The 27,171-nt window shown below is 36.3% G+C and overlaps 11 protein-coding genes across 11 annotated transcripts; 3 read left to right on the top strand and 8 right to left on the bottom strand.

Annotated features, from left to right (window-relative positions):
* Window positions 1-206: 206 nt before the first annotated feature.
* Window positions 207-4,433, top strand: LOC132203607 (basic phospholipase A2 PA-12A). Its single transcript, XM_059631495.1, has 3 exons — window positions 207-312; window positions 3,416-3,766; window positions 3,910-4,433. The coding sequence occupies exons 1-3, from the start codon at window positions 237-239 to the stop codon at window positions 4,071-4,073; spliced, it is 591 nt and encodes a 196-aa protein (XP_059487478.1). The 5' UTR covers window positions 207-236; the 3' UTR covers window positions 4,074-4,433.
* Window positions 3,839-7,729, bottom strand: LOC132203597 (CDK5 regulatory subunit-associated protein 3). Its single transcript, XM_059631483.1, has 8 exons — window positions 6,178-7,729; window positions 6,003-6,117; window positions 5,780-5,948; window positions 5,126-5,637; window positions 4,744-5,073; window positions 4,526-4,683; window positions 4,201-4,372; window positions 3,839-4,140 (listed from the first exon to the last, which is right to left on the bottom strand). Exons 2-8 carry the CDS (start codon window positions 6,006-6,008, stop codon window positions 4,063-4,065), a joined length of 1,425 nt encoding a protein of 474 aa, XP_059487466.1. The 5' UTR covers window positions 6,009-6,117; window positions 6,178-7,729; the 3' UTR covers window positions 3,839-4,062.
* On the top strand, window positions 6,113-9,396 carry LOC132203590 (peroxisomal multifunctional enzyme type 2). Its single transcript, XM_059631470.1, has 11 exons — window positions 6,113-6,295; window positions 6,357-6,494; window positions 6,563-6,708; window positions 6,763-7,042; window positions 7,100-7,465; window positions 7,523-7,677; window positions 7,730-7,853; window positions 8,053-8,402; window positions 8,538-8,655; window positions 8,717-8,896; window positions 8,950-9,396. The coding sequence occupies exons 1-11, from the start codon at window positions 6,238-6,240 to the stop codon at window positions 9,159-9,161; spliced, it is 2,127 nt and encodes a 708-aa protein (XP_059487453.1). The 5' UTR covers window positions 6,113-6,237; the 3' UTR covers window positions 9,162-9,396.
* Window positions 9,397-9,574: 178 nt separating this feature from the next.
* On the bottom strand, window positions 9,575-10,752 carry LOC132203614 (translocon-associated protein subunit beta). The gene is made up of 4 exons (XM_059631509.1): window positions 10,405-10,752; window positions 10,021-10,170; window positions 9,807-9,890; window positions 9,575-9,742 (listed from the first exon to the last, which is right to left on the bottom strand). Exons 1-4 carry the CDS (start codon window positions 10,627-10,629, stop codon window positions 9,620-9,622), a joined length of 582 nt encoding a protein of 193 aa, XP_059487492.1. The 5' UTR covers window positions 10,630-10,752; the 3' UTR covers window positions 9,575-9,619.
* A 1,119-nt stretch (window positions 10,753-11,871) lies between these two features.
* LOC132205314 (uncharacterized) lies at window positions 11,872-14,180 on the bottom strand. Its single transcript, XM_059634287.1, has 9 exons — window positions 14,008-14,180; window positions 13,916-13,949; window positions 13,783-13,856; window positions 13,617-13,722; window positions 13,287-13,555; window positions 13,137-13,202; window positions 12,645-12,782; window positions 12,476-12,578; window positions 11,872-12,388 (listed from the first exon to the last, which is right to left on the bottom strand). The coding sequence occupies exons 1-9, from the start codon at window positions 14,116-14,118 to the stop codon at window positions 12,129-12,131; spliced, it is 1,161 nt and encodes a 386-aa protein (XP_059490270.1). The 5' UTR covers window positions 14,119-14,180; the 3' UTR covers window positions 11,872-12,128.
* LOC132205221 (mucin-2-like) lies at window positions 14,126-15,070 on the bottom strand. The gene is made up of 4 exons (XM_059634164.1): window positions 15,030-15,070; window positions 14,874-14,977; window positions 14,210-14,823; window positions 14,126-14,135 (listed from the first exon to the last, which is right to left on the bottom strand). The coding sequence occupies exons 2-4, from the start codon at window positions 14,946-14,948 to the stop codon at window positions 14,126-14,128; spliced, it is 699 nt and encodes a 232-aa protein (XP_059490147.1). The 5' UTR covers window positions 14,949-14,977; window positions 15,030-15,070.
* A 738-nt stretch (window positions 15,071-15,808) lies between these two features.
* On the bottom strand, window positions 15,809-16,398 carry LOC132205445 (odorant receptor coreceptor-like). Its single transcript, XM_059634494.1, has 3 exons — window positions 16,196-16,398; window positions 15,977-16,126; window positions 15,809-15,921 (listed from the first exon to the last, which is right to left on the bottom strand). Exons 1-3 carry the CDS (start codon window positions 16,226-16,228, stop codon window positions 15,871-15,873), a joined length of 234 nt encoding a protein of 77 aa, XP_059490477.1. The 5' UTR covers window positions 16,229-16,398; the 3' UTR covers window positions 15,809-15,870.
* Window positions 16,399-16,508: 110 nt separating this feature from the next.
* LOC132205220 (uncharacterized) lies at window positions 16,509-17,683 on the bottom strand. The gene is made up of 3 exons (XM_059634163.1): window positions 17,377-17,683; window positions 16,779-17,053; window positions 16,509-16,721 (listed from the first exon to the last, which is right to left on the bottom strand). The coding sequence occupies exons 1-3, from the start codon at window positions 17,681-17,683 to the stop codon at window positions 16,509-16,511; spliced, it is 795 nt and encodes a 264-aa protein (XP_059490146.1).
* A 734-nt stretch (window positions 17,684-18,417) lies between these two features.
* LOC132205161 (poly [ADP-ribose] polymerase tankyrase-2-like) lies at window positions 18,418-19,725 on the bottom strand. The gene is made up of 4 exons (XM_059634060.1): window positions 19,470-19,725; window positions 19,160-19,343; window positions 18,719-18,987; window positions 18,418-18,656 (listed from the first exon to the last, which is right to left on the bottom strand). Exons 1-4 carry the CDS (start codon window positions 19,611-19,613, stop codon window positions 18,615-18,617), a joined length of 639 nt encoding a protein of 212 aa, XP_059490043.1. The 5' UTR covers window positions 19,614-19,725; the 3' UTR covers window positions 18,418-18,614.
* A 623-nt stretch (window positions 19,726-20,348) lies between these two features.
* Window positions 20,349-21,925, bottom strand: LOC132204658 (poly [ADP-ribose] polymerase tankyrase-like). Its single transcript, XM_059633285.1, has 4 exons — window positions 21,546-21,925; window positions 21,288-21,471; window positions 20,903-21,171; window positions 20,349-20,845 (listed from the first exon to the last, which is right to left on the bottom strand). The coding sequence occupies exons 1-4, from the start codon at window positions 21,687-21,689 to the stop codon at window positions 20,804-20,806; spliced, it is 639 nt and encodes a 212-aa protein (XP_059489268.1). The 5' UTR covers window positions 21,690-21,925; the 3' UTR covers window positions 20,349-20,803.
* On the top strand, window positions 20,970-26,989 carry LOC132204630 (poly(ADP-ribose) glycohydrolase-like). The gene is made up of 10 exons (XM_059633255.1): window positions 20,970-21,163; window positions 22,552-22,723; window positions 24,740-24,785; window positions 24,849-25,022; window positions 25,116-25,339; window positions 25,403-25,500; window positions 25,558-25,735; window positions 25,785-26,163; window positions 26,232-26,379; window positions 26,690-26,989. Exons 3-10 carry the CDS (start codon window positions 24,744-24,746, stop codon window positions 26,839-26,841), a joined length of 1,395 nt encoding a protein of 464 aa, XP_059489238.1. The 5' UTR covers window positions 20,970-21,163; window positions 22,552-22,723; window positions 24,740-24,743; the 3' UTR covers window positions 26,842-26,989.
* The last annotated feature ends 182 nt before the right edge of the window (window positions 26,990-27,171 follow it).

Below are 27,171 nucleotides of genomic sequence, written 5' to 3'. Positions count from 1 at the left end.
AGGCGCGCCAATCAGTTATGATGAGAAAATATTGAAAGGCTTAGAGGACAAAACAAATAGAGATAATTAAAAAAAATGTTTGCTGAGAGGGAGGGAGATCCGTGGCAGGGATTCGCGCGTTCGCCGGTGCATTTTGCGAGTCCTGAAATTCGCGAGCGAATGGAGAAAGCAAGAGCACTAGAAGTGCAGGGGCGGCGAGAGACGCAGAGGCTGCACGCCAGCCAGTCTTCTCCGAGATGTGCGTCTGCAAATCACTGGTCGCTCCACTCGTCCTGGCCATCGTCCTTAACACCACAGCCCTCAAACAGAATGGTATTATTTTTTTTAATAAATTAAGAAAATTTATTTCTGGATAAAATTTAATTTTTTACTAAATATCCTGTTATGAAGCAAATTTACTTTATTTAATCATTTTTTTTATAATTTAAATTTAAATACAATTCGAGATAGTTTTATTATTTTTTTTATCATGAACTTACGGTAAGGTAAATTTAGCTACTAAATTTTTAATTATCTTTAAATTTGTTTAATTATTTTTTTTAAATAAATATTTTTAACAGGACCTTTTTGGTTAATAAAAATTGTGAAATAATTCAATAATTTTAACATATTGAATACTATTTCAAGCAAATTAATATTCAATTTTTTGATTGGGATCAAATTAAAAATGGTACAATTCTTGTCTGAACATCACGTGTTATATTATATGAAAATCTAACAAAATTAAAAGAAAAAAAATGCGCTTTAATTCTTGTTGCTCCTTTGCTTTTTGATTCTATCTTTATTTTTATATAAACCGCTTTAAATACCGATTTGCGTGTTTTAGCACAAAGTTTTGGATTTTTTTTCATATAGCGGTTGACCAAGTCTGACTGATTGTGAGTCAGTCACAGTATTATCATCGTGCGTGCTTAATAAGCACTCTGTGCAGAATGTTCACGCGAAAATGTCACGATTGGTCTCGTTTTTGCTTCTGCACATATCATATTTTTAGAGCACTTTCAGCCTCTCTCTACTCTCTTTTTGGCAAACTCTCCGTGCGACAAATACACGCGAGAACACATTTTCCCCATTAGCATAATATAATAAGATATTCACATTTTTAATTTCGATGACTGCTGGCTTTTTTTATTGCAAGCCGCAAAATTTCGCTTTCAAGGTGCCAAAAATCGCGATAATAACAAGAGTGATGGTGCGAAAAACGCGCGTTCTCGTCGCGATGAAAGTTTGCTGAATATTGCAATTTAATTAACACCACACGTGCGCGCAAGTATAATTCGCCGCAACACAATGGGGAGCAAAAATAATTCCCATCAAATAAAATCGCCGCGTTCACAGCAGGTGCCGAAATCCATTTTGAAAACCTCTCTCAAAATTTTGTATGGAGAAATTCCGAGGCCGATCGGAAGCAGCAGAGCAAAGGACACAGGAGCGAAATTCTTGTCCTGGCCTAACTGCGCTGAAGAAAAGGAGAAGAAAAAATAAACACCTGTTGTCGGTCTTATTTTTTCTGGCTAATAACTCAGCGAAGCGTGCGGCTCTTCGCTTATAATTAGAGTGGAAATAACACAGAGATGCAACAGCCGACGCGCTCGTTGGCGAAATCGCTATCATTCATCTTTAAAATATTTGCTAATTACTCTTTTGGCATAAATAAACTGGAGGAAAAATTAAAGATATGAATAAATATTGATAATATTCTAGCATTGAAATCTCTTTCTTTTTTGAATATTTCAAGTTTCAGTTTTTGAAGGGAATTTTCCGCTTTAATTTTGTTTGCCGATTTTTAACTTTGATATACCATTAGACGCCGTGAATCTTCATTTTATTTTGCGCTTTTGTTAAATTGTCCTGTCGCGCCGTTTCAAATTGTTTGGCAGACACGGAGAGGAGCACAATAAACACGCCGCGGCCACTGCGATTTTCTATGTATTTTCTTTCCGCTTCAACGCCGCGAAATCAACAAAAGCCGCTGCTCGGATCTTGACTCTCAACTTCTCGCCTGCAAATTCGCGGTCCATGTCTGAAATGACACGAATTTACTCTTAAAAAATCACTGCACTTTTTTAGCGCGCGTTACTTCATAATATAAAATAGAGGCTCTCTTTCAATATCTCGTCGATAACTGTAATTTCTCAGTCTCACTATGAATAAAATCTCTTTCGTTAGAATGAGCAAGAAAAGCCGGTCGCTCGCTCGGCCACTCGCTCACCTGCTTTTTGCCACGATTTACGCTTACAATGAGAGCAAATAAGCGCCCCGAGAAAATCATGAGAGATAGAAACTAGACTAATCGATTTGCATCTTTACACGTCCTTTATTTATTAAATTTTTTGCGGGCAATTAGTTCGCACTACTCCAATTACGATTTAATGACTGCGTTTCGAACATGATCGGAGATATTAATAATACACGTCTGGATGACTTTTGAAGAAGATGAGAGAGTAAAATTGCTTCGATCACTTTCATTTCGAGTTTTTACTTATATACGCACAATAAAGACACGAACAGAGTCGACCAAGCGAGTACATATAAAATGCCACACTTTAGAAAATACATATTAGAAGAGCGCCGGCAAATAACCGTCGACTTTCTTTGCCACACAAATCACTTACAAATTGAAAATATGCGCTTAATATTTTTATGTAACACATTTAATAAAAAAATTATTTTTAATCTCACTTTTACAAATAATCAGAATAATATTTTTTTTAAACCAACTTCTAAAATTGGACAAATTTAAAATCCTAGAGGAATGATTCACAATCTAAATGATATATAGGCGTCGTGCAGTGCAGACAAATTGCAAATTATAAGACGGTGTTTCTGAAATAAAAATTTGCATACAAAACAAATGTTTATTTTTTGCAAAAGGAAAAGAGGAGAAAGGACGCAACAAGTGCATATTCTTTTAATTGAGGAAATGAAATTAAGGCAACGTATGTACGCGAGAATGCATGTGTGCACAAGAGGATGTTGCGCGTGACTTTTTTTGCTGCGGCGCTGTGAAACATGGATGTTTGCAACCAGGCGATGCGGGTGTTTTGGCGAAATCATAGCACTATCTTAATAGAGTTGTATGCTTTCTATAATTGAAGCAAGTCAATTTTATGTATTAAAACTTCACATTTCTAATAAAAAAAGAAAAAAAATATATTGTGTGCATAAAAAATATAGAATTTTGAACGGAAATTAAAATAATAAAAGTGATCGATTTATTTGGTGTGATTTTAAGACGACGTTACTGTTTTTCTTTTTCAGTATACAATTTTTTTATGCTTGCCCAAATTAAATATTCAATAAAAATTCAAAATGAAAGAATTTAAGTACAGAGCCATTGAGTAAACTGAAACTTATGTTTCCCTTTGCTCAATAATAATTTGCAAGAATTTCAAGGCATATCTATGAATTCCAGATTCTGACTTCCAAGATGAGCCGCACGAGGAACTGCTACTGGCGCGCAGTCACGACCCTTGGGGTTCCCACGACTCCCAGGAACCCACTCACGCCGTCAGCCCTCACAGGTCAAAGCGCCACGTCGTCCACCTGTACAACATGGTGTCCTGTGCGACAGGGTGCGACCCTCTGAGTTACAAGGGCTACGGCTGCTACTGCGGCTTTCTGGGCTCAGGGTTCGTCACGGACGGCATCGACAAGTGCTGCAAAATACACGACTGGTGCTACCAGTCGGCCAACTGCCCGATGTTCATGGAGTATTTCATCCCATACTACTGGAAGTGCATAAGAGGACATGAACCTATTTGTGGTATGTTTGTATTTTTTTAAACAATTTTTTATAATTTTATATGTGATATGTTTTTTTTAATACAAAATCATATTTGAAAAATGTAACAATTTGCGATAGATTTATTTATTACAGCGATTAACAAAACATACAAAATGTTGCAGCAATCGAGCATGGTGAGTGGGGCGGAGGAGGCTCCTGTGCCCAGATGTTGTGCGAGTGTGACCGTCAATTGTCCATCTGCCTTCGGCGCTACCCCTGTCCACACACCAAAGCCCTCTGCCACTCTTCCCCTTTGCGTCTGCTGCAAAACGTCTTCATGCTGTGAGCACCCCCGCTCCTCCTGTCAGCATCACCCGCCGACCCGAGTACTTTTTGCTCAGCTCGCTCTCGATCTGTGGAGATTAGGAGGGTGAGAGAGACGGAACTCCCTGGAGACGAGAATTTAGACGAACCTGAGCCTGCAGTCGCCGCGTTTGCTTGATGAGCCGTTGCGTCGCAGGTCCAAGACGGGTGGCCTCGGCCACGGCCTCCGCCCTCTGCTCGACCGCCAGAGAAGCGCGAGCCTGCATTTTTGCCTCAAGGGAGAGCTTTTGGCTCAGCTGCTCTGCTAATTGGTCCGCGTACCTGAACATTATACATCATTAATTTCATTCACCTCACGTGCCAAAGAGGATTTTCTTGTAAATAGTTTGCAAATAAATCTCGTATTTTTATACAAAATCTGTTTTTTTTCTTCTGACAAATAAAATATTTATATAAAAAAACTTTAAATCTCACCTGATTGAGTGTTTGATGTTATGCAAGTGCTGTGCCTTCTTTTCTGTCAGGGCGTTTTTCACGGCCGCCACAGAGCCCAACATTTTTTTTAAAGTTGATTCCGAAAGACCCTCAACTTGCGTCAGGCCGACAACACCATCGCCTTGAGTCAACCTGACCTGTATTAAAAAAAAAAATGATTATTACCTCTTCTCAGAGTACTTTTTTAAAATTAAAACCTGTAGGAAAGATTCCAATTCCATCAGTTCATCCAAAACTTGATTTCTCGTATCGGGAAAGTCCAAAACGCTGAGAGCTTCGTTTCCTCTCGCCACACCATCTTCATTGGTGGGCACTGGAGATGAAACTTCTTCCACAACACCAATTTCCACACCACTGTCAGCCACTTCAATACCGAAATCAATTTCACCATCTCCAAAATCTACTTCTCCGTCGCCAAAGTCGATCTCATCAGCCAATTCCGACTCTGACGTGTCAAACTTAATTTCGTCCTGCTCAATTCTCGATGGCGGCTGACCCCTTTTCCACTCATAAACAGTCAAATCACCCTAAATTATTTTTTATAAATGAATAGTTTAAAAAAAAATTTAAGTTGTGTACCTTTTCAGCAAGTTTGGCAAGTAAAGGGGTCATGACTCTTCTTTCGGAGTCGAGCATGATTGCAGCCGTTTCCTCGTAGTGCTGCTGTGCAGGTTTGGTCTCAGCTGCTAGTTTTGCTGCTTTTTGCAGAAGTTCAGGCAACTGGCTGGATAGTTGGATCAACTCCTTCTTTAAATTATTGCCTGGAACGCCGAGCAGTTTGCACTGGGCCAGGTACTCGGATCTGAGACTGGCGGCGGATTTGATCGAATCGGCCTCTCGACGGTCAGCCTCATCTTGACTTTGCAGAGCCTTTGCTGCCTGCTTTTTTAAAAAGGGCACCTCAAAATTTACATCCCTCGCCAGTCGGTGTGCAGCTTCAGCTAAGAACAAATTGTCTTTCTCGTAGAGTTTGATGGTTTCTTGCCAGTCTTTCATACGACGAGAACCGTATTGGCCGAGGAAGTTCTTCGAGTCCTTTTCTGTTTCTCTTAATACTTCAACTATTCCTTTGCAGCCCCAGTAATCAAGATCTGAAAACATAAAGAAAATATCTAAAATTTAATTTTAATTACAAAAAATTACAAAAAGGAAAGAACTTTATACTTGCATTTTTTTAGTAAAAAAGTTAAGGAAATTGATTTTTTCATAGGCCGTTAATAATTTCATACTTACAAGAGCCGTCAAGAAGTTTGACAAGGCCTTCGTGTTCAGGCATGTCTTGCAGGGCAGCTGTGATTTTGGCCCTGACATCTGTCAATTTTTCGTTCCAGTCTCTCTTGCAATGGTGACGACTGATGAGCCACTCGAGCAGTTTGCCCGCGTTGATTTCAATCGGCAAGTCCTGCAAGAATAATTGGAAAATCTGCCGAAATATGTTCTATTTCAGGAAACGTACCTGCATGTTTTCCTTCCGAGGGAACGTCAAACGTCAACAACCTGCTGCCCCACTACGCGGTCTCGCAGCTGTTAGTACAGTTGGCAGCACTGCTTATTGTTGCTTATCAACTTGACTAGAAATGAATGATTAGATTTTTATTTCTCATCGGTGCTCACTGCTTGGGCCGCTTTACCTTGCCTGTTGTGGAGAAAAGGAGGACTGTGCAAGTCATTCCTGTTCGAGCTCTCGGGGAATGGCGCAGCTGCTTAATTTTCAGGGCCGGGTGGCCGTGGTGACAGGAGCCGGTGCAGGTGAATTTCAGTTCAAAACATAAAACGCATTTGGATTGAGTTTTCATGATTTTTTTTTTAGGTCTTGGTCGCGCATACGCCCTTCTGCTGGCCGAGCGAGGGGCAAAGGTGGTCGTGAATGACCTCGGTGGAACCAGGGATGGCGGTGGCAAGAGTAGTCAGGCTGCTGACAAAGTCGTGCAGGAGATCAGGGCTAAAAGTAAAATAAAAATTTAATTATAAAGTAGAAAGAAATCAATTATTAAATAAAATAATGATTATTCTCAGATGGTACAGCAGTGGCTGATTACAACTCGGTGGAAGATGGACAGAAGATTGTAGAAACTGCGTTGTCGGCCTTTGGTAGGATCGACATCCTGATCAATAATGCCGGAATCCTGAGAGATAAAAGTTTTGCCCGCATCTCTGATCAAGTATTTTATTAAAAAAATTGGTTGACTCTTTTTTAATTTTTTTTTCTTTTAAAGGATTGGGACCTTGTTCATTCGGTTCACTTGAGAGGCGCCTTTAAAACAACTCAAGCAGCGTGGCCTCATTTTAAGCAACAGGGTTATGGACGAATTGTAATGACAGCGTCAAATTCTGGACTGCTGGGCAATTTTGGCCAGGCAAATTACAGTGCAGCCAAGATGGGCCTCGTCGGTCTGAGCAACACCCTGGCCATTGAGGGTGGAAAGAGCAACATCCACTGCAATGTGATTGTGCCAACAGCCGCCTCCAGACTGACTGAGGATATTTTACCTCCAGGTTTCTATATCCACTATTTAATCAATGTCTCACTTAAAAAAAAATTAATTTATTTAGAATTCTTTGCTGAGCTGAAGCCAGAGCTCATTGCTCCGATTGTAGCCTGGTTGTGTCACGAAGATAATGAAGACAACGGCTCAATCATTGAAAGCGCTGCAGGATGGGCAGGAAAAAGCCACCTGGTCACCGCAAAGGGAAAAGTGCTTAGAAAGAAAATTGGAGATGCTGTTTCCATTGAAGACGTCAGGGACCAGTGGAACGATGTGACGGACATGTCGACTGCCAGGTACAGGGAGAGCATTCAAGAGGCATCAGGAGAGCTGATGAACGCCCTGGAAGCTGTGAGAGACGGGCCTAAGGAAGATGAGATTGTTAGAACTTTTGATATCACTGAAAAAGATGTCATCCTTTATGCTTTGGCTGGTAATTTATTTTACCAATCAAAAATTTATTTTGCGTACTTAAAATAATCTACTCTAGTTGGCACACCGATTTCCGACTTGAACCTTTTGTACGAAAATCATGACGACTTTTGCGCCCTGCCTGCTTTCTGGATCAACACTGGTTTGGTGGCTCTGATGGAGAGTGACCTCGTTATAAAAGCGATACCTGTCAAAGACGTCAGCCTCGCCAATGTATATATTTAAACATCTGCGGGAAACGCTAATGAAGAAATTGCATTTCTAGCTTTTGCACGGAGAGCAATACTTGGAAATATTTGAACAACCGGCCACCTCTGGTCCGTTGGAGGTGAGGTGCAAAGTCTCCGATGTTCTTGATAAAGGATCCGGAGCCGTGGTTTTGGTTGATGGTGAGGACTTAATCTACATTTTTCTGCTATCAGATAATTTTGCTGATTGCTGTAAAAGGCAAACATCGACTATAACCTTGTCACGTAAAGATTTTATCAATATTAATGCAATTGCATTAATCAAAGTCCAATTTTTTTATCTAAAATATTTTAACCTGTTTTGAATTATATTTAATTTATTTATTTTATTGATTCACAGTTGAGTCGTACGATCAGAATGGAACCAAGGTAGCATTCAGCCAAATCAGCTCCTTCTTTGTTGGCGCTGGAAACTTTGGTGGCCCAAGGACATCATCCAAGGCCATCAATCCTGTCGAGGTGCCAAAGAGGAAGCCTGATGCCACCATCAGGCAGATGACAAATCCTCAGCAGGCGGCCACTTACAGACTCACAGGAGACCTAAACCCACTGCACATTGACCCCGACTTTGCAGCTGTTGGGGGTTTCTCAAAACCACCCCTGCACGGACTCTGCTCTCTTGGTTTTGCCATCAGACATGTTTTGAGACAATATGCCAACAACGACCCTCGTCTCTTCAAAGCTCTCAAAGTAATTTTTTATTTAAAAATTAAGGAAGACAATTCTATTCAGTTTTGTGTGTGTACATTATTGAAAGCCTATCTTAGCCTATTATCAGAAGTCGCTCAAGATGATAAGATAAAGATGTTGTTTTGCGTATTTTAGGTCAGATTCACAAAACCAGTGTTCCCTGGTGAGACCTTGCAAACAGACATGTGGCAGGAGGGATCAAGAATTCACTTCCAGACGAAGGCTGTCGAGTCGAACAACATCGTCATAGGAAGTAAGTTTTTTTTTAAACTGATGTCGATATAACTTTCAAAATACGCAAATTTTCTTCTCAGGTGCCTATGTTGATCTGGTGGATGTCAGAATGAAACGGACTGCAGCTTCAGACCTTGGCAGTGCTGCCATTTTCGAGCAAATCAAGCAGAGAGTGGAAGCCGATCCTGCCACTGCCAAGAAGATCAATGCAGTCTTCCTGTACATCATCACGAAGGGTGGCAAAGAAGTTGGAAAATGGAGTATGATGATTAAAATGATTAAATAACAATTCCTAAGGATTTTTCCAATTTAGCTTTGGACCTGAAGCAGGGTAAAGTGATTGCTGGGGAAGGACAAGGCAAGGCTGACTGCATAATCACAATGGAGGACTCGGACATGGTTGAAATGGCGCAAGGAAAACTCAACCCCCAGGCTGCTTTCATGAAGGGAAAGCTGAAGGTGAAGGGCAATGTTATGCTCACACAAAAACTCAAGGGCCTTCTTACCCTCGAGTCAAAACTATAAGCGCTATAAGCCTTAGAAACCCTTTCTAGTTGTCCAGAGTATCTTTGTTATGGGTCATGATACGGGCATTTTATCTTTAAATTTTTCACCCAGCAAAGTACGATATTTCCTGTTATGGTTACTTTTTAATTCAAATTTGTTATTTCATTAACTTTTGTGATCATTCCACTCAACTGCAAGTTATTTTTGTATTGATGAATAAAATTAAAATTTTCAATAACTATTTTTTAACAAATGATCCTTTAATTTCACATTCGCATTTACCAGACATCTTCACACCACTTAATAAATTTATGATTAAACCAACAACAAAAAGTCTTTCATGAAGGGGAAGTCGTTTTGAGCAGCTGACAAAATTTTTTCAAATAATTATTTGTGATGAAGTCATGCTTGTTAAATAAAATTTAATCGCATCATGTAGAAAACAAAAAAAGAGAAGGATTTATTGGCAAAAAGATTCACTCATCCCGCTTACGCTTTCCCTTGGCGAGAGCCTCGTATTTCGACTTGCTGGAGAACCACAACAGGAATGGGATTCCAAGAGACGGCAGAGTCATGATGGCAAAGGCGCCCCAGTCCAACTAAAAAAAGAGTCGGAAAGAATTAGTTTTTAAAATTAAAAACCTCCATGAAAGAGATACTGACCACATGAGGAGAGAATTTCCTGTCGTAGTCCTTGAAAGCAACAATGGCTCCCTCTCCAGGCTCACTTGTCACAGCAACCTGGACCTGAGCAAGAAAAAAATAATAATTAGCCAAATTTAGTGTTTGATCATGCATATTAAAAGCTATTAAATTATTGAGAAAAAAACCAAAGAAACAAAATAATTATGTTATATTCGCTGAAAAAAATTAATACCTGAGGAGCATCTTCAGAGGACTTGTAGCGAACCTCAGCGGCGGTAAAATTGAAGTAGCCGTACCTTCGAGGGCGCAGAACAACTGTGTGGCTAACATTTGTTTGAGGGGGCACTCTGTCCAGTTTCACATGAAGTTGACCTCCAACAACCTGGAAAATATTGAAATGAGTATAAATACATAATCTTGTTGATAAAAACCTCACAATTGTAAGATAAAATAACTTTCAGGTGTGGTACATTGTGCACAACTGATGCAGACTATGATCAGCAAAGCACATGCTACCATGATACGTATGTACCGTATTGCAAAAGTTAAACACCTTTTATGAAGAAATGAGTGAAGCTCTGAGGAATTTCCTGAGAGAAAAGTGCTTCAGCATTACCTGGAACATTTCCTGGGGGAAAGAGAAGTCGTCGATGTGGACGTCGAGGGCAGCCGCCTGGCCCACGTTGTACAGGGTGTACTTGACCACCAGGTCCATGTCCTCGACCAGGTAGCGGTTGAGAATGTGTTTGGAAGCGAGCAGGCGCGCCGAGGCCTCTTCATCTTCGGCTCGGACGGCCGCAACGGCCAAGCAGGCCAACGCTAACGTCCACCAGCGGCCCATTTCTCTCAGCAGACGGCCACGACCGGGACAAAACGACAAAAAACAGAGAATGTGTGTGTGAAAACGAGTAGCCGGTCTTGACCTGGAGGAAGAAGGAGATTGCCAACGCGACAGCAGCTGTGTTGTTGGAGGCAGCCGTACCAACCTGAGATATTTCAGGAAGAAAACAACTGCCAACTGAATTTGTTTTTGAGTTTTTCAACACGCCTTGCAGCTTCAGCCACATGCCACATCTTGCCTCGCACTCGCAGTGCCGGCAAAATCGTGAGATGAGGAACAGAAATGCTTGTCACCGCTTCAATTGCCTCCTATGGCTTCAGGTTCTCTTATTATTTTCTTTCTATGATAAGCTTTGCATCCTTTACTATATAGGGAGAAATGCAATAAAAAAACTTATTTTGCAGACAGTTAACGATTCCTATATAAATACAAACCAGCGAGAAAACGTTTTACATAATACAATGTAATATAATATATAATACACATCATATTTTTATGTACATATTACATACCGCTATCAACCAAACCTAAATTAATTTCGCATCCGCGGAAATTATTGTATATATGGCGGTGTATAAACTTAAAAAGCGAAGAATTAAAAACACTCTCTATACGTATTAAAATGTTCTGAAAATCAAATTGTACGTACCATTTTTTTGTTGTTTTACTTTTGAACAAGAAATTTTCTTTTCATGTATTTTGTTGCTGCATTGTAGAAGTGAAATTACAATAAATTATTATATTAAATTTTATCAATTTTACGCAATTTTATACAATTCAATACACCCGTAGCATCATTGATTTTATAAAAACGGAATTAAATAGCTGGCGGTCTAATTAAGGTCAATAAGGATTTCTTGCAAAATAAAAATGTTAGCCAATCAAATTGTCCTATTTCTTACACATGCATGATAACATCAGAAATCAAGAATTCTTTTTCTCACCCCCCCCCCCCCCCCCCGAAGAAGCATCGATATCAAATTTTATGATATTTTTTTTCCACATCGCTTTAAATGTTTGATTTTTTTTAATAGCCATTTGACCGAAAATTTAATTTTCACCCAAAATTTAATTTTTGTCCCATACATTTTATGATGTAATTTTAACAGGAAAAATTACATTATGGAGGTTTAAAGTGAATTTTTCAGCGTTTATTTATTTTTATTTTTAAATAATGTTTTCATTTGGATCCAAAATATCTCAAAAACGAAAAAATTAATATCACTAATTTCGAGACTATAATGTTTTCATGCAACCTCTTATTGCTAGAGCAATCAACCTGTATAAAATTTTATACAAATCGGAAAAGCCTTACCAAAGGTTTGGCCGTGGGAAATATATAAGACTGTGTCAAATAAATTAATATCCTTTTGAAATTGGAATTTTTCAATTTTTGTTCCATATAATTTTATTTCTATGTCGCATCACTATCACTGGTAGCGTGGAGATTTTTATATGATTGAAATCAATTAATTCGAAATTAAGTGACAAACTGTGATTTAAAATTTGTTAAGTTTACAAATGGGGTACAATTTGTTCGTGCATAGTTGATCTGAGAGGCCGTTTGCACCGAGAGAAGCCTTTCTCAAGTCAAACGACAGACATCGCTCAAGCCATGGCGAATTTGGTTGTCCTGATTTCCAAAAAGAAGGAGACTGATCGATCAATTGCGAATTTGAGCAATAGCCGTAATTGTTCTCGCTAAGCACGCCTTGATTAGTTCCCGAAGTCCAGAATGTGCCTTCAGCATTCAAAGTTGCTGGAATTTTTTTTTTAAATAGCACTCATAATTTTTTAGGAGATTAGGTAATTAAAAATTAGTGACAGTTATATGATTTATAATTACAATTGTTAAAATTCACCAAACAAAGGTGCTCTTCGTAATTTTCCACGCTCAGAAGACTAAAGCCGTATTTGCAGCATTCCGTGATTGCTGCACTCCAAGTTATCTGAGGGTGTATATTGAAATGAAATATAATAGCAAAATGTGTATTATTTTTTTTATACAAACTCACAAAGCTTTTTAGGTAAAAATAAACGCTGTTGCAAGCTCTGAAGAATACCGCGTTGATGGTAGTTGGTTGATAAAGAGTTAGATTTTGCGAAATGATTTGATTTACAATTTGGTTTGCCAACAGCACTAGTGTTTTTGTCTATAATTAGAAAAAGTTTGTAAATTAGCTATAACAATCACGCTCACATTTAGATATGTGTAAAAATAATTTAATTATTTTGCTGGGATTTTCATTTGGCAGATTTAACAAGACTTTTAAAGGAATTACAGAAAATTCAAGCGGCGAAATTTTAATTATAAAAATGGATACAGTATTAATTCTCATAATTAAATTAATTTAAATCTTATAATTTAATCCCACAATGAATTTTTAGTAAAAGAGCAAATAATTGATTTTAAATTAAATTTTTCTCAATTTATCTGATTTCATTTTGTTTGAAGTTTCAAAATTTTCCTATATGTACCAATCTTCTTCATAAAAAATGTTACTTACTGTATTGTCAGAAACACACAAAGAATTATCGCATTCAGGGAAAGGAGCTGGTTTTGGCATCTGAGACTAATTAGTAAAAATAACTATTTATTTTTATCTTTTGGAATATTTTCTTTTGCGTTAAAAAAAAAACTTAAGAAAATTACAGACCTCACAAATGTACTTCTGCATCGTGGAGCAATCTAAATCATCAAGTAGCAGGTTATTGGGCGGCACTTTGGACGCCACAATTACACCCGCTAAACAATCTTCCACGTCGCAGGAACTGTTGGGTTGCCCTGATACGAATTTTATTGACTGCGTGAGGTTTAAATCCGTCGTCAGCATTGTGGAATAGACCCATTTGTAAATGCTTTCGTTTCCCATATCAGATGCACCGATCCACCAATTTGCATCGGTCTCAAAATAATAGTATTTCCCTGGTTTTGAATATCGTGTGTAAAAAAAAATCCTTAAACTTAATTTAATCTATTTTTATACTCGCAATGATAGATGTTGAGATGCAAGAGTGTTCTGCGTCGTTTTCGAATTTTAAAAGACTCATGTTCCGCTTGCAGCAGTCAGAATAGGCTTCACTCCAATTTTTCTACACCAATTTATTATAAAGTTATATTTAAAAAAAGAAATGAAGAGTAAATATTTTTACCGAAGAATTGCTGAAAAAGTACAGATTACCACAAGCTACGCGATATACGCCATCAACTGCAGGGTTGCTTGAAACTGGAATTGTATCATCAATTTTTACTTATTTCATAAAATATTCTGATAAAAATTTTTACTTGAAATTGATCCATCGCTGTTAAATTCTGAACTCTAATTTGAAATGAAATTTATAAATAACAAAAATAAAATTTGATAAGATTATTTTTACATTTATTTCGCAGGAAAATGTAGGAAACTCCATCGATGATGGTGGGATCGATAGGATTTCATTTGCACTAGTTGTGTTGAAAGTTGCAATTTCTGATGTGCCATTTGTCATTTGAGTCTCATTGAACGCTGTTGAGTTTGCCGAGGGTGTCGCTTGGTTGTTCGCAAGGCCAGAAGAAGTGGCGACGTTCACATTTGGAGGCGAAGAATTGGCAGTTGATGCAGTTTGATTTATCACAGGAAGTGGTGAAGTATTGATGACAGATTGAAGAATTGTTGGTGTAGTTGAAGGCAATATGGTGGAGGCAGAAGAAGAAATTAGACTCGGTGTAGCTTGTGCGATTATGGTTGTTGGCTGCGAGAAAAGTAAAAAAGTGGTCATTTTAGAAGTTGTGGCTGGTGATGAAGCTGAAGACGTCAAATTGGTTGAAGCCTGTGTCAATATTAGAGCGGTTGCAGCTGCCACGGAAGCGCTGTTCACCATTACTGAAGTTTTTATCTCATTTAGTGTTGTCTGAAAAGGGTTGCTTGAAATTGCAGTGATGGGCGCACTTGTGATAGTGCTGGAAGAAATCTGCTCGGTTTTTGCAGAGCTTTTTTGCTCTACAACGTTGCTCTGACTGGACTGGTCAAAGTTTGATATTGTCTCAGAGGACGAAGTTCTTTGGTCTTCTGTTGGCGCAGATGTCTCCAGGTTTGATTGCAAAGTGGAGGGTTCGGAGTTGAACTCAACAGTATTTTCAGTACTTGGCGCAGGGGTAGTTTTGGAAAGCCGCGTGGTCTCTTTCGCATTGTTCAGTATAGTTGTTTTGATAGACTGAATTAAAACGTTATTTTTCAAAAAGTTCTTAGATTATTCATTTTTACTGATTTGGGTGCATTTTTGTGCTTGTTCTGCCATTTAGGGTCGCATTTTGACGAGGCGCTCGTTCCACAACACATCTTAATTACGTATCTCCTTGTTGCATTTTCTAAATTCAAGCGAGTTGCAAGTTTGATATTGGAAATTTAAAAATTTAATACTTCTCGGTGTTTGCGAAAGTTTCACTCTCACATTTTTTGCCACCGAAATTTTCAGGCTTGCTAAAGAATTCCATTCTAAAATATACTGGAAAAAAATTAGTTTTTGAAAAAACGTGTGTATATTGAACAATATGATCTGACATATAAATTAACTCCACGACGAGCTTAATTTGGTTTGTCAATTTCGTTATTTCAAATTGCTCTCTTTTTTACTGATCGAAAGAATTGATTTTGAAATGAAAAATAGAAAAAATCCAAAAACTGATATAATGTGCGATATATCGAAAAACTTTTAAACTTTGAGCATCCATTAACAAATTGAATTAATCTAAAAATTTCTACCACATTGAAATTTTGAAAAAATGTAGTAATTTAAAACTTACAGCCACTAAACATGCGACCACCAGTGCGAGCTTCATCTCGTCACTTAGTCGACTGAAAATTTCAAAATTCTCTTTTAAAAAGTCCCTGAAAGCTATGTGCGCTTCCGCAGCACTTAAACTCTGCTTCATCGTTTTGCAGAAGCTTTTAAAGTCCAATCCATTTGAAAAAAATTAAAACATTTTCCACGAAATTCTGCTTCAGTGAATCGCAAAAATTTAAAATACTTAAAACATATTGTGTGGAAAATGTGGGAAAGTGCATTTTACGATTTTAGTGATTTTACCTTAATAGTTTGAACTAATGTTTTATTGCATTTTTTCACAATGCACGTGATTATTGGCCACACAGGGTTTTTTCTAATTTTTTATTGCAATTAAAATACATAATATTTATAAATAAATAATTAATAACAAGCAATGCATCGATCCATTACATTTTTTTTCACGGCCAATTATATTCAGTGAATTTGAAGTAGTACTACAAAATAGCTCAACGCAACGCTGCAAACCTAGAATTTATAAGAGAGTCGGACATTTTACCAAAAATGCTTTTTTAATGCATACCCTTCCAAACACCTCGACTGATAAAGTGAAGTATTTCATTCCCGTCAGGGCGATAGGGTTCGAGCACCTGAGACTGATGATGTGCGCGTCCCTCCGCTTTCCCATGTCAGGCCACACTTTAAAAGCCATGCTAGACTTCAGGTGCTCACTCTATTGTAAATTTTGCGTATCGTGTTAGAAGAAAAATGTATATGTATCAAATTAAAAAAATTCGTTCACCTCGTCGATCAACATTTGTCCAAATCTCGCCATGACGTACAGTTTTGCAATTATGCAGCTCAGATGGCCGGATACGCACAAAATTCCAATTATGTCATTCAGCTAAATTTTTTAATTTCAGTTCAATAATTGATTTGATTTAAAATTATAAAAATCCTTTCCTTTACTAGTACGTAGGTCAAGACGCACATTACAAAACCATTAGCGAGAAACGTAGTTAAAATTATGGGAGCAAATATTTCCTCCACAATGGTTGCCAGTCTAAAAAAATTTTAAATTAAATAATTTTATTATTTTATAAAAGTATTTGAATTCACTGTAAAACAAATTGATGTTGCTGAATCCAGATTTCATACTCGTCTTTGAACTCACATCGCGAATTTACTATTTTGGGACTGGCGACGGCGGGTTTTCCCGGAGTTGTTCGTTGCAAGTGTTGCATGGCCTCATGAATAAATATGACAAAAGAGTAGAGGAGACAATCGGCGCCACAGAAAACTGTTACCAAAACCACAAATGACCACGCCTGTTTGAAGAATTTAATTTTTTTATTTAATTTATTTATAAAAGTTTTTTAACCTACCTGCCAAATGACTGCCATCTGATAGAAAGGTGGTCTTTTAAGCGCTTCTGGGCCAAACGGGGTCCACATGGGGAGGTAGAGTGGATATTCCCTGACTATGCTTGCAGTGATGTCTGAAGTCGTTTCGGCGACGGGCCTGGGCAAGAAGGGCAGCGAAAGGTAGCCGGAGAGAACGAAAAAGACGTAGCCGTAGAAAAAGTAAATGACGCGCCGTGATCGTTTGCCCACTTTCGCCTTCAAAGTGTTCTCCGATTGCGTAAAACTCAAAGTTGAAACTGAAATCAATCAATTTTGAAACGATCAATAAATACAAGTAAAAATTTTGAAATTTCAAAAACTTGTAAATTAATATAATCTTTAAATGCACTAAAAAAAGAATAATTTAATGCTAGATCAAATTCATCAATGCTCTCTTCAAATTAAAAATGAAATGAATTGATTATTCAAAACATTAAAATATTTGTGGGGGATAAACTTAAATAATAAATGTATAATTTCATAATACAATTTAAATTAAATTTTTTTTCTCATCGCATAAACTCCTTTGTATAGAAATTAACATATTAGTAACTCAATAGAACTAAAAATATAAAAGTACCTGGAAAAGTTTGGCATTTTATCATCAGCTTGAATAAATTCTTGTGGTTGCCTGAAAGGTAGGCCACCCTAAAGCAGCTCTCCACAAAGGTGGTCAGTATGGTGACGATCTCGAGGGCCGAGCCGAGCTCGGCGGCCGCCTCGATCACCAGTTGCACCAGCGACAGAACCGTCAAAAGCACCAAGCTGCCCGTTGTGGCCACCCAGAGCAGCAGGCGGCCGGTTTTTCGAGGCGGCCGCAACTGGCCGCTCCAGGCCAGAAGCCGACGCAGCGGCCGAATCACCTCCCAGAACCCTAACGAGACCATTTCCCTTATGCGTGACTTTTCGAGCTGGTCACGTTTTATAAAAGTGCACCCTCATCATAAATTTATTTGAGAAATTTTCGCCGCAAGATCAGAGAAAGCACAGGTGCGACTTTTTCCGGTTTCTTTTTGCCACGACTTATTTTATTGATTGCTTGAAGTATTTATCCATTTGTTCGTATTACTCTGGAGACTGAATTGAAGGGTAAAATATTAAATATTATTATCTAGACTTGTAATAAAGTCATGCACAGATTGTTATTTTTCCTGTAAGGTGAAATAATGGATCTATTTGTGAATTATGTAATTCTGATGCTGTCAAAAATTATAAAACAGTAATAAGACATTTTTACATAATTTTTTTTCTAACCTGCAATATTTAGTGAAAATGAAATTAAAACCCTTAATTAAATGACTTTTAAATGGAGATGACTCTTGATGGGTGCAATTACTGAAACTAAATAAAACCATACCCACTAAAATAGCAGACTAGGCGATTTGCAAATAAAAATTCGTTTGTGCTTCACTTAATTATCAAGTTTGTTGAAAATAAAGTGGCTATAAAAAGAGAGATTATTTAAACTTCCAATATTTAATACTCCCTTTGAACTTTCTGATGAAACAAAATTTGGATAAAAACTGTGTCTTTTTGTGTGTGGAACAAATATACTCTTTCATCAATTATAACAATTTAAGTGATTAATAGGAAAACGATTTTCTTGATAAATAAGGAATTATTTTTATTTAGGCAATTACATTCATAAATATAAATTGTATGTATGACATTGATATGTAAATGCGGTAATGTAAATACTGTCGATATTTAAAAAAATCAGTAGAAAAAGATTAGTCAGTGAAAGTTAATTTTACAGCAGGAAGACAATGTATTTTATACATTATCAGAGTTGTCAACAACACAATTTTGCCTCGGAAATTACTTCTTGATCTTGTACTTTACCAGATAACCAGGGTAGGCCTGTGTTGGATGATTGCAATTTAAAATTACTTAATTGTCAATAAGAATAATGATGTTGTTACCTGGTTGTCCTGATAAATCACGTATTCCCTGTACTTGATGTTTTTGCAGACACCTGGCTCTGCAACAACGCTGTGGAAGCCGGCAGGAGGCTCTTCAATGCCGTTCATTGCATTTTGCGCCTTGTACTGGTTGCCCATCGCAACCCTGCATATCAGCATAGTCCTCTCGCACACCTCGCAAAATTCCTCATTATGCAGCTTGCACGGTTTGTTGCAACCCTCAAACGTGTACTGATTACTCTTGGAAGACAAATCAGCAAAGTAAATTCCTATTAAAATTTTAATTTTTTTGTAAAATTTTAAAAATAAGATAGTTCTAAAAATTAATTTTTTTTATTTTATATTTTATATCTGAAATTTTAATTTTTTTTGTAGATTCCATGCTATTTTATAAATAATTTAGTTCGCGTAAAAAGATTGAGTCAACATTATAAAATATACCTTTTCCGAACATCCCACTCTTCTTAGCGAATTTAACCTGGAAACCACTTTCTGCAATGGAAAGTGCATTATTAGTTCCGTGGAAAAGTCTAATTTCTTGCACTCGGCCTCCGATATCGCGTCTAATATGATCCCTTTGCATTCGATACTTTTGCCACAGATCTGAATTTAACACCTGTAAGACCTGTGTTGGAGCATAAGATGTTATTTGCGTGAAAAATTTAATGAATTTTAACATTTTTCTTTTTAAATACAAGATGTATAAAAGTCCGTTGCTGTATTAAAATGCAAAATTTGATTTGGTTTTTACCTCGACAATTTCGTAGCCGGCAATTTTCTTGCCGTTGTGCTCCACGATTGTTTTTGACATTTTCTGCCGTGCCCATTGTACGCTCTCGTGGGTTTTGGGCAGCGGACGCAGCTCAAAACCATCGACCCACTGTTCGCAGTCCATTCCGAAATTTAATTAAGCAGTGCGTCAACTTCTCGTAAGTACCAATTTCTTATATGTTTGCAGACTGGAAGTAAGACTTCTTTAAGTCTACTACATTATTTGCTAAAGATATATAAGAATGTAAGCTTACTCAACATTTTGAAAAAAAAAAATGTCATCGGTCTTTGACTTTTGTGATGCGCTTCAGCTGTATCTGTTCAGGAAAGATAATTAAAAAAAGATTACAATTATTAGAATTATCATAAATATTATTAGATTAAATCCTTACATTTTAAGCAATCAAACTCTACTTTTCTTTTTTATTTATTATTATATTAAATGGGTATATAAATTATAAGGTAATGCAACCTGATGAATTTTATTTATTGAAAAAAAAAAATTGAGTTTTAAAGGCTTAATTCTTTCTATTTACAATTTATTTATTTATTTCTGTTTTGATAAAATTATGAGAGAAATATTACTTTTTTAGATTCTGTTTTTTAATAAATTTAAATATTATATTATGCGTTTTTACTTTTTTTGTATCTAAACTCCGTAAAAATTGTACGATGCTCTACTTTAAATTAAAATGAACACAATTCTAAATTTCTTTTAATGACTTAAAATTGTAGAAGAAACAATAATTGTAAAAAAACGATTCAATTTTTTATAACACAAATAAATTTTTTATTCTGTTAATGCAGTTTAAAAAAATACTTTTTTCAATTAAACATCACAAAAATTTGAAGTAAACAAAGCTTTATTTATTCATTTTCATAAGCTTGTACACCATTGTTCACCTTAAATAGGAAAATATTATGAACGCAGAACAAAGACTTTTTAAGGTTAAAGCAGTATAACGCAACAGGAAATATTAGTTTTTGGTGAACACTTTCTTTGTAAATGGCATTAATGCCCAATAGATAACGATAAAAATTAAGATTAATTTTCTGTGTAATCATATACGCCGTTGAAAATTAAATATATTATTTTAGTCTTGACGCACCAAATTTTAATATTGGTTTGGTTGTCAATTAAATTTTTATTTTATGCACCCTTTTTATAAATTATAATAAAAAGGATAAAAAGTATGAAATAATGAACATTTATTTATTCAAGATTTCCAACAAACATAAATATTAATTTTTTTTGGCGCTGCTATGGAAGAGATTTATTTCATTTGGAGACTTTTTGTGATGATTTGCTGCAGTTCACTTCTTGATTTTATACTTTACGAGGTAACCAGGATAGGCCTTGAAATTAAAGATAATACAAAATTTTTGAATTGAGAGACTTATCTGAAAACGTACCTGGTTATCATCGTAAATCACATATTCTGGGTACTTGATGTTCTTGCAGACACCTGGCTCTGCGACAACAGTGTGGTAGCCGGACGGAGGCGCTTTGATGCCATTCATCGCATCTCGCGCCTTGTACTCTGCACCCATCGCAACCCTGCAGATCAGCATGGTGCGCTCGCAGTCCGAACAATAAACCTCGTTGTGTTGCTTGCAAGGCTTGTTGCAGCCCTCGAAGGTGTACTGATTACTTTTGGAAGACAAATCGGCAAAGTAAATTCCTAAAAACATAACATTTTGGTTAGAATAATGATTAATGACATTTTTTTTTATATAATATTTTTCTTCGTCTATAATCTATAAGTTTTAATTATTTTTTTTTTTTTAATTTGCATACCTTTTCCAAACATCCCTTTATCACTAGCCAAATTCACTTTAAAGCCATCCTCGGTAATAGATCGTGCGAAATTAGTTCCATGGAAAAGTCTCACTTCCTTCACTCGGCCTCCTATGTCTTGTCTTATTTCATCTCTTCGAATTCGATATTGGTTCCACAGATCCGAATTTAATACTTGATAGACCTAATTTTTTGGTAAAAGTACCAATTTTTCAATTGATATTAGATTGTAAAACAAAATTTTGAAAAATATCCTACCTCAATAATTTCATATCCAGCAATTTTCAGTCCATTGTGCGAGACGATCGTGTTGCTCATTTTTTGTCGCGCCCACTTGACACTTTCGTGCCTCCGGTCGAGGAGACGCAGCTCGTAACCATCTACCCAAGATTCGCCGTCCATCGCCACTCGCAAATGCTAAATGTTATCAGCAGCCGCGATTCTGTCATGCGAGTGCAGCTCGGACTAAGACTTTCTGCGTAGTCTTATGGCTAAAATTATCGCGTGATACTTTGCTCCGTTTCGCGCAATGATCCTTCCTGACGAAATCAAAATAATTATAAGAAAATTTAATCCTCGCCGTGAGACACGCTGCTTGCTCTGTTCTTACGCCTGAAAACTGACTTTTGATTTCGCTGCTAAATAATTAATGCACAAGTTAGCACTGTCTGGTGTTTGCAAAATACATGATTTTAAAAAGAAGTGCAATGGTAGGGGCTAAAACTACTCGGAGACTTTTACGCAGTTTTTAAAATCTCAAATAAATTTTCAAAAATTAAATTTTTTTTTATTGTTCTACATTCTGCATTTTTCCAAATCTATTTTTGCAATGCATTAATTTGAGTTGAGAATTTAATTTGGGAGTTAATTTGTTCAACACAAATGACGAATTAAAAAAAAATCAGAAACCTAAGAAAGCTGAAAATATATTTGTGAAAAATAAATACAACATTCTTAATGTGGAAATTCTCAGTTAATCATTTTTTATAAAAAAAAATTTTAAGCACTATATTAATTGAAGTATCAAAAACATATTAAATAGTGGGCCCATCGACCTATGCTCTTTATGATGAGCTTGCAGCGGGGGCAAGCCAATTTTTATTATTATTTTGTGTTCATATTTGTATTTCTTAATTACTAATTAATTATGGTTATGAATTTATGACCATTTCAAGTCTCATTTTATCGTCACCAGATAAAAGTCTAAATTGCGCGTTACCAAACTCAACACAAATAGACTTTTGCTAATCGAGTGAACCCTTAGACTTTCGCGCTTACGCTGCAATATAATAGCAACGAAGACTTCTCGCCACTCGCCAGACAGCCTAGTCAACCCAAAACCACGACAGAGTGGACTGTTGACTCGGCGATTTTCACAAAAAGGGAAGGTCGAAAGACTTGAAAAAAAGCATCATTAAAGGCTCGCAGGGCTTCAGGTAATTATTACTTTTTTGAATCATAAAATATAATGTTTTAATGAGAAACAATTACAACAAAAATACAGTTTCTACAATGGACTTTGATATATTTGCGTTTGAAAAAAAAAAATTATTATTTATTTATTATTATTATTATTATTTATTATTATTATTTATAGTTATTAAATTGACTGGATTACTAGAAAAGTGGAGGGTTTATGCTTGAATTGTAATAAATTTTGTATATTGGAGTATCATACGGCCGCGCTTAAAAAAAGGGGCAAGAAGTACTCTTTTGCGCTCATTTGTCAGAAATATTATATTTAAAGAGAACTCTGTTTGAGCCAGAAGGTGAGCGGGTATTTTTTTTTTTTAATTTGGCTAGGGAATATAGTTGATATCTTGAAATTACATTTTTATAATTAAATTTTCATCAGGAAAATTTTAAATTGAAAAATTATCTGAAGTTCCTCATGTAATTTTAATCTTATCCATTATCGGAATTTTTTCAATATAAATTTTGTAAAATACTAGGATTCTAAAATTTTGCTTTGGCGCAAAATGAACATGAGTGTGATGCTCTTACAGCTCATTGGAATCCAATTTTAGAATCCTGCCTGGAAAGGAGAAGCTACATTTAATTTTTGAGATTGCACGATAGACAGAATAAGTTTTTGTGTGTTAAATTTCAGCAAATTTTGCGGAACATTAATTACTCTGTATACGTATTTATCACAATATCCTTAAACTAAAAAAATTGCACGTCAACTTGATTATTAAAAAATAAAATATCCAATAAGTAAAAATTAATTAAAGTTTTATATAAATAGAAAATAACTGGTTAAAAAATGAGACGAAACAATAAAAAATAGTCTTCCGTCCTCTCGTACTTTAAGTCAACATTAAAGTCTAAGGCATCATCTATCTAAATTATGCAGCTTCAATACAAGGGGCCGTTTTTCAGCAGTGATGACGCACCGGCATTTCGTAATGGGCTATAAGCTTGAAAAAGTCAACCCTCGCGAAAAAGATTTTCATTGGATTTATGATAAAATGCACAGAACCAACCACTCTTCATCCAAAGTGCAGAACTATGAAATTGTTGAAGTGAGTTTTAAAGGTCTTATTAAATTACAATTTTTTATTTCGAAAAATTAAAACCTTCAGGTTTTTCGAATTTTAAACGGCAAGACTTGGCCAAATTACCAAAAAACTAGGCATAGGATTTACACGGAACTTGGACAGAAGCACAGGGTGGAGGAAAGAAGGCTCTTTCACGCCACACCGAATGCTCAGGTTATTGGCAACGAAGGGTTCAATTTGCAGTTTGCGCGCAGTCAAGGCTTATTCGGCGCAGGTTGGTTCAATTTCAATAAAAAAATTGCTTTATTTTTTGGAAAGTACTTCCATTTTTTTTTACAAATTCATCAAAATTTTTGTCTTTAAACATGATTTGTATTATTATTCATTTTTTTTTAAATTTTCGTAGGAATTTATTTTGCCGAACATTCCTCCAAAAGTAACAATTACGCATTCGGCTTGGGAAAAGGCTGTCCCAGTCACGGCAAAGCCGACTGCTCTTCGTGCGTGCGGACGATGCTCGTGTGCAAAGTGGCGATGGGCAAAGTACACCCTACCAACAGCACAGGCACGACGCTTCCTCAGGGTTGTCACTCGGTTCACTTTACCTTGGCTGGCCGCGAGTCGGAAATTATCGTCTATGACGACACCCAGGTATTTTTCTTCAGAAAATATTTGTGTCGATTACATGAATTAAGTTTTTGCCTCGCGTTTCAGGCGTACCCAAGCTACCTCATCAAGTACCGAGCGCATTTCAAAAGCTAAAAATTTAATTTCACAATATAAATTATAATTATTGTAATATACTATCAATAAAAAATTTAATATAGCAATTATAAGAACCGAGGAAAGCATTATTTATTATTATTCGTCTCCACTTTTCTTCTGTATCCAATAAAATTTTTATGCAAAAGAAACTTTTATAATTTTATGAATATTCAATTGATTTTTCAGCAAAATGAACGCAGCATATTATTCTCCTCCAAGTTTTTCGCGCACGGTAATAATGGAAAAATTTTCTTATTAAATTTGTGCTCAACGGCAACTTTTATCCTTTTAATAGGATTTGGCGCAGTTCAAAAAGTCGGTGCAATGGCAGTGGAAGGGTTACAGGACATCATCGGGCGTCTTTAATAAATTGCATTCCACTGATGACTTGATAAAGTCAATCAGGAAATATGCACAAGTGCCTGCTCATTGGAACTTTCAATTGCTAGAAGAAACGCTGAATTTCTCGGTGAGTTTTTTTATTGCGCAGTAAAGACAGTAAAGTGTATTGCTTATATTCTAAGAAGTGACAACAAAATTAACATTCCGGTTCTGCATTCAGGTTGATACCTCCTGCAAAAAGGTGTTTTTGCAAGAAACTTATAAAAAAATTGAAGAAATTGCGTCAAAAATATCTTCCACGCACAAAAATGTTTTCGACAAACTTGGTGACGAGGAAATCATCCTGACTAGAGAACAGATTGTGTGCATTCTTGCCAACGCGTTTCTTTGCACTTTTCCCAACCACGCAGATAACAAAACGATGCCACAAATTAATTTCATTGGGTAAATCTAAAAAAAGGCATAAATTTCAGATTGGATGTTAATAAAATAATTTCGTTATTTCAGATTATTCACCAGTATTTCTACCAACCCTGCTGTACAGAAAGAGAAAATTAAATGCATTTTGAACTATTTCAAATTAGTCACCGAATACGGTTTTTGGGGTAATAATAAAAACATCAATTTATAATGAAAAATATATCAAACAAAATCCTACACAGGAAATTTGAGAGATGATGTTCGTTTTAAGAAGGTGAGTCTGGGAGGCAGTAAAAGCGGCGCCCCTCAACTTCCATTTGACCCCAGCACGATTTCTCTGGATTTGAGTAAATTCGGAAATATCGAAGGAGATCTTTTCGAGTGCCCAAATGATTCTGGACAAGTGATGTTTTCAAACAAGTAAACTCTCCTGAAATTAAAAAAAAAAAAAAACTGATTATTTTAAAAGGCGATTGGGAGGCGGCGTTTTGGGCAACGGAAGTCTTCAAGAGGAGAACAGGTTCATCACTTGCCCCGAATTGATCGTCCTGAAAATTTTCTTCCCTGAGCTGGCTGACGACGAGGTTGTCATTGTTGAAAATGCCGGACAGTTCAGCAAATGCGAGGGATATGGATTCACTTTTAAATACGTGCCCATCGATAGAATGATAAAAACTGGATCTATTATTGCAATGGACGCAATGGATTTTTCAAGACATCCTCTTGGGGATGCTGCGCAATGGGAAGCGGAAAATATCCGTAGAGAAACAATCAAAGCGTACGTTGGATTCAAAAACGTGAAGGAGCAGAATATAGGGACTGGATTTTGGGGTTGCGGCGGATTCAAGGTATTCAGACGTTCTTTCATGTATAGTTTATTATTTATAATTATTAATAAAATTAATAAACTTTATAGGGAGATCCGCTCCTAAAAACATTGATTCAGTGGATCGCTGCGACAGCCGCTAACAAAACTCTGCAGCTCTTCTACCTGCCTAACGAAAGATACATTTTTGATGGCATAAAACAACGTCTCAATTCCCATGAAAGGGAACAGATATTTGGTGAGTCAAATTTTTTCAGTTGGTTAGTAGATTTTTAAATTAATTTTTAACCTGCCGTTTTAAATTGAAGTAAGATTGATGTATTTGGGAACTATAAGCCTCTTATGATATGTAAATCAAAAAGACACTTTCTAAATTTTTGATCGAAAGTTGGTTGCTGAAATGCGCTTATCAATGTGATATATGTGATGTACTCTTACTCTTCGGGCAATGAGACAGACACCCATTGAAAAAGATCATTTCGATCATATGTATAGGATTATTATTTTAACAAATCCAAAAAATTAAAATATATAAAATTAATTTTTAGATGGCGTCTTGAGCAAATTGAAGCGTCCACGTGAGAAAATTTGCAAGTGCAATTGCGGGAACGTCCTTTGCTCTAAGCAATCACGAGAGAGGATGAAATTTACGCCGAAGTCAACAAATGCGGCATACCCATACAATTCATATAATTATTAAACTTTCATAATCAAATTGTAATGCACCCATTATATGTAAATTTATTTTGATAATAATTATTATTTCTGTTGGTTTTAATCTATACATTTTTTTTGAAACTAAACAGCAAAACATTTTAATCATTAACTTTTCACATTATTAATGTTTAATACACTGCTCTCTCCTAAAAACCTAAGCAAGGATATGATAAAAACGTTTAATAACTATTAAATCGCACATTGAATCCACATTATGACGTTAAAAATGAAGAAATTATAAGCAAGAAATTTTGTTCCGTAATATAGAATTTCTTTAAATATTGTTTATTCTTCATCCCCGTCAATCCCCGTC

This window comes from Neocloeon triangulifer, unplaced genomic scaffold (assembly GCF_031216515.1).
Source record: "Neocloeon triangulifer isolate White Clay Creek 2 clone unplaced genomic scaffold, ASM3121651v1 ptg000002l, whole genome shotgun sequence".
Classification (NCBI taxonomy): domain Eukaryota; kingdom Metazoa; phylum Arthropoda; class Insecta; order Ephemeroptera; family Baetidae; genus Neocloeon; species Neocloeon triangulifer.
Note: the sequence above shows the minus strand (reverse complement) of the source record. Positions and strands in the feature narration are given on the sequence as shown.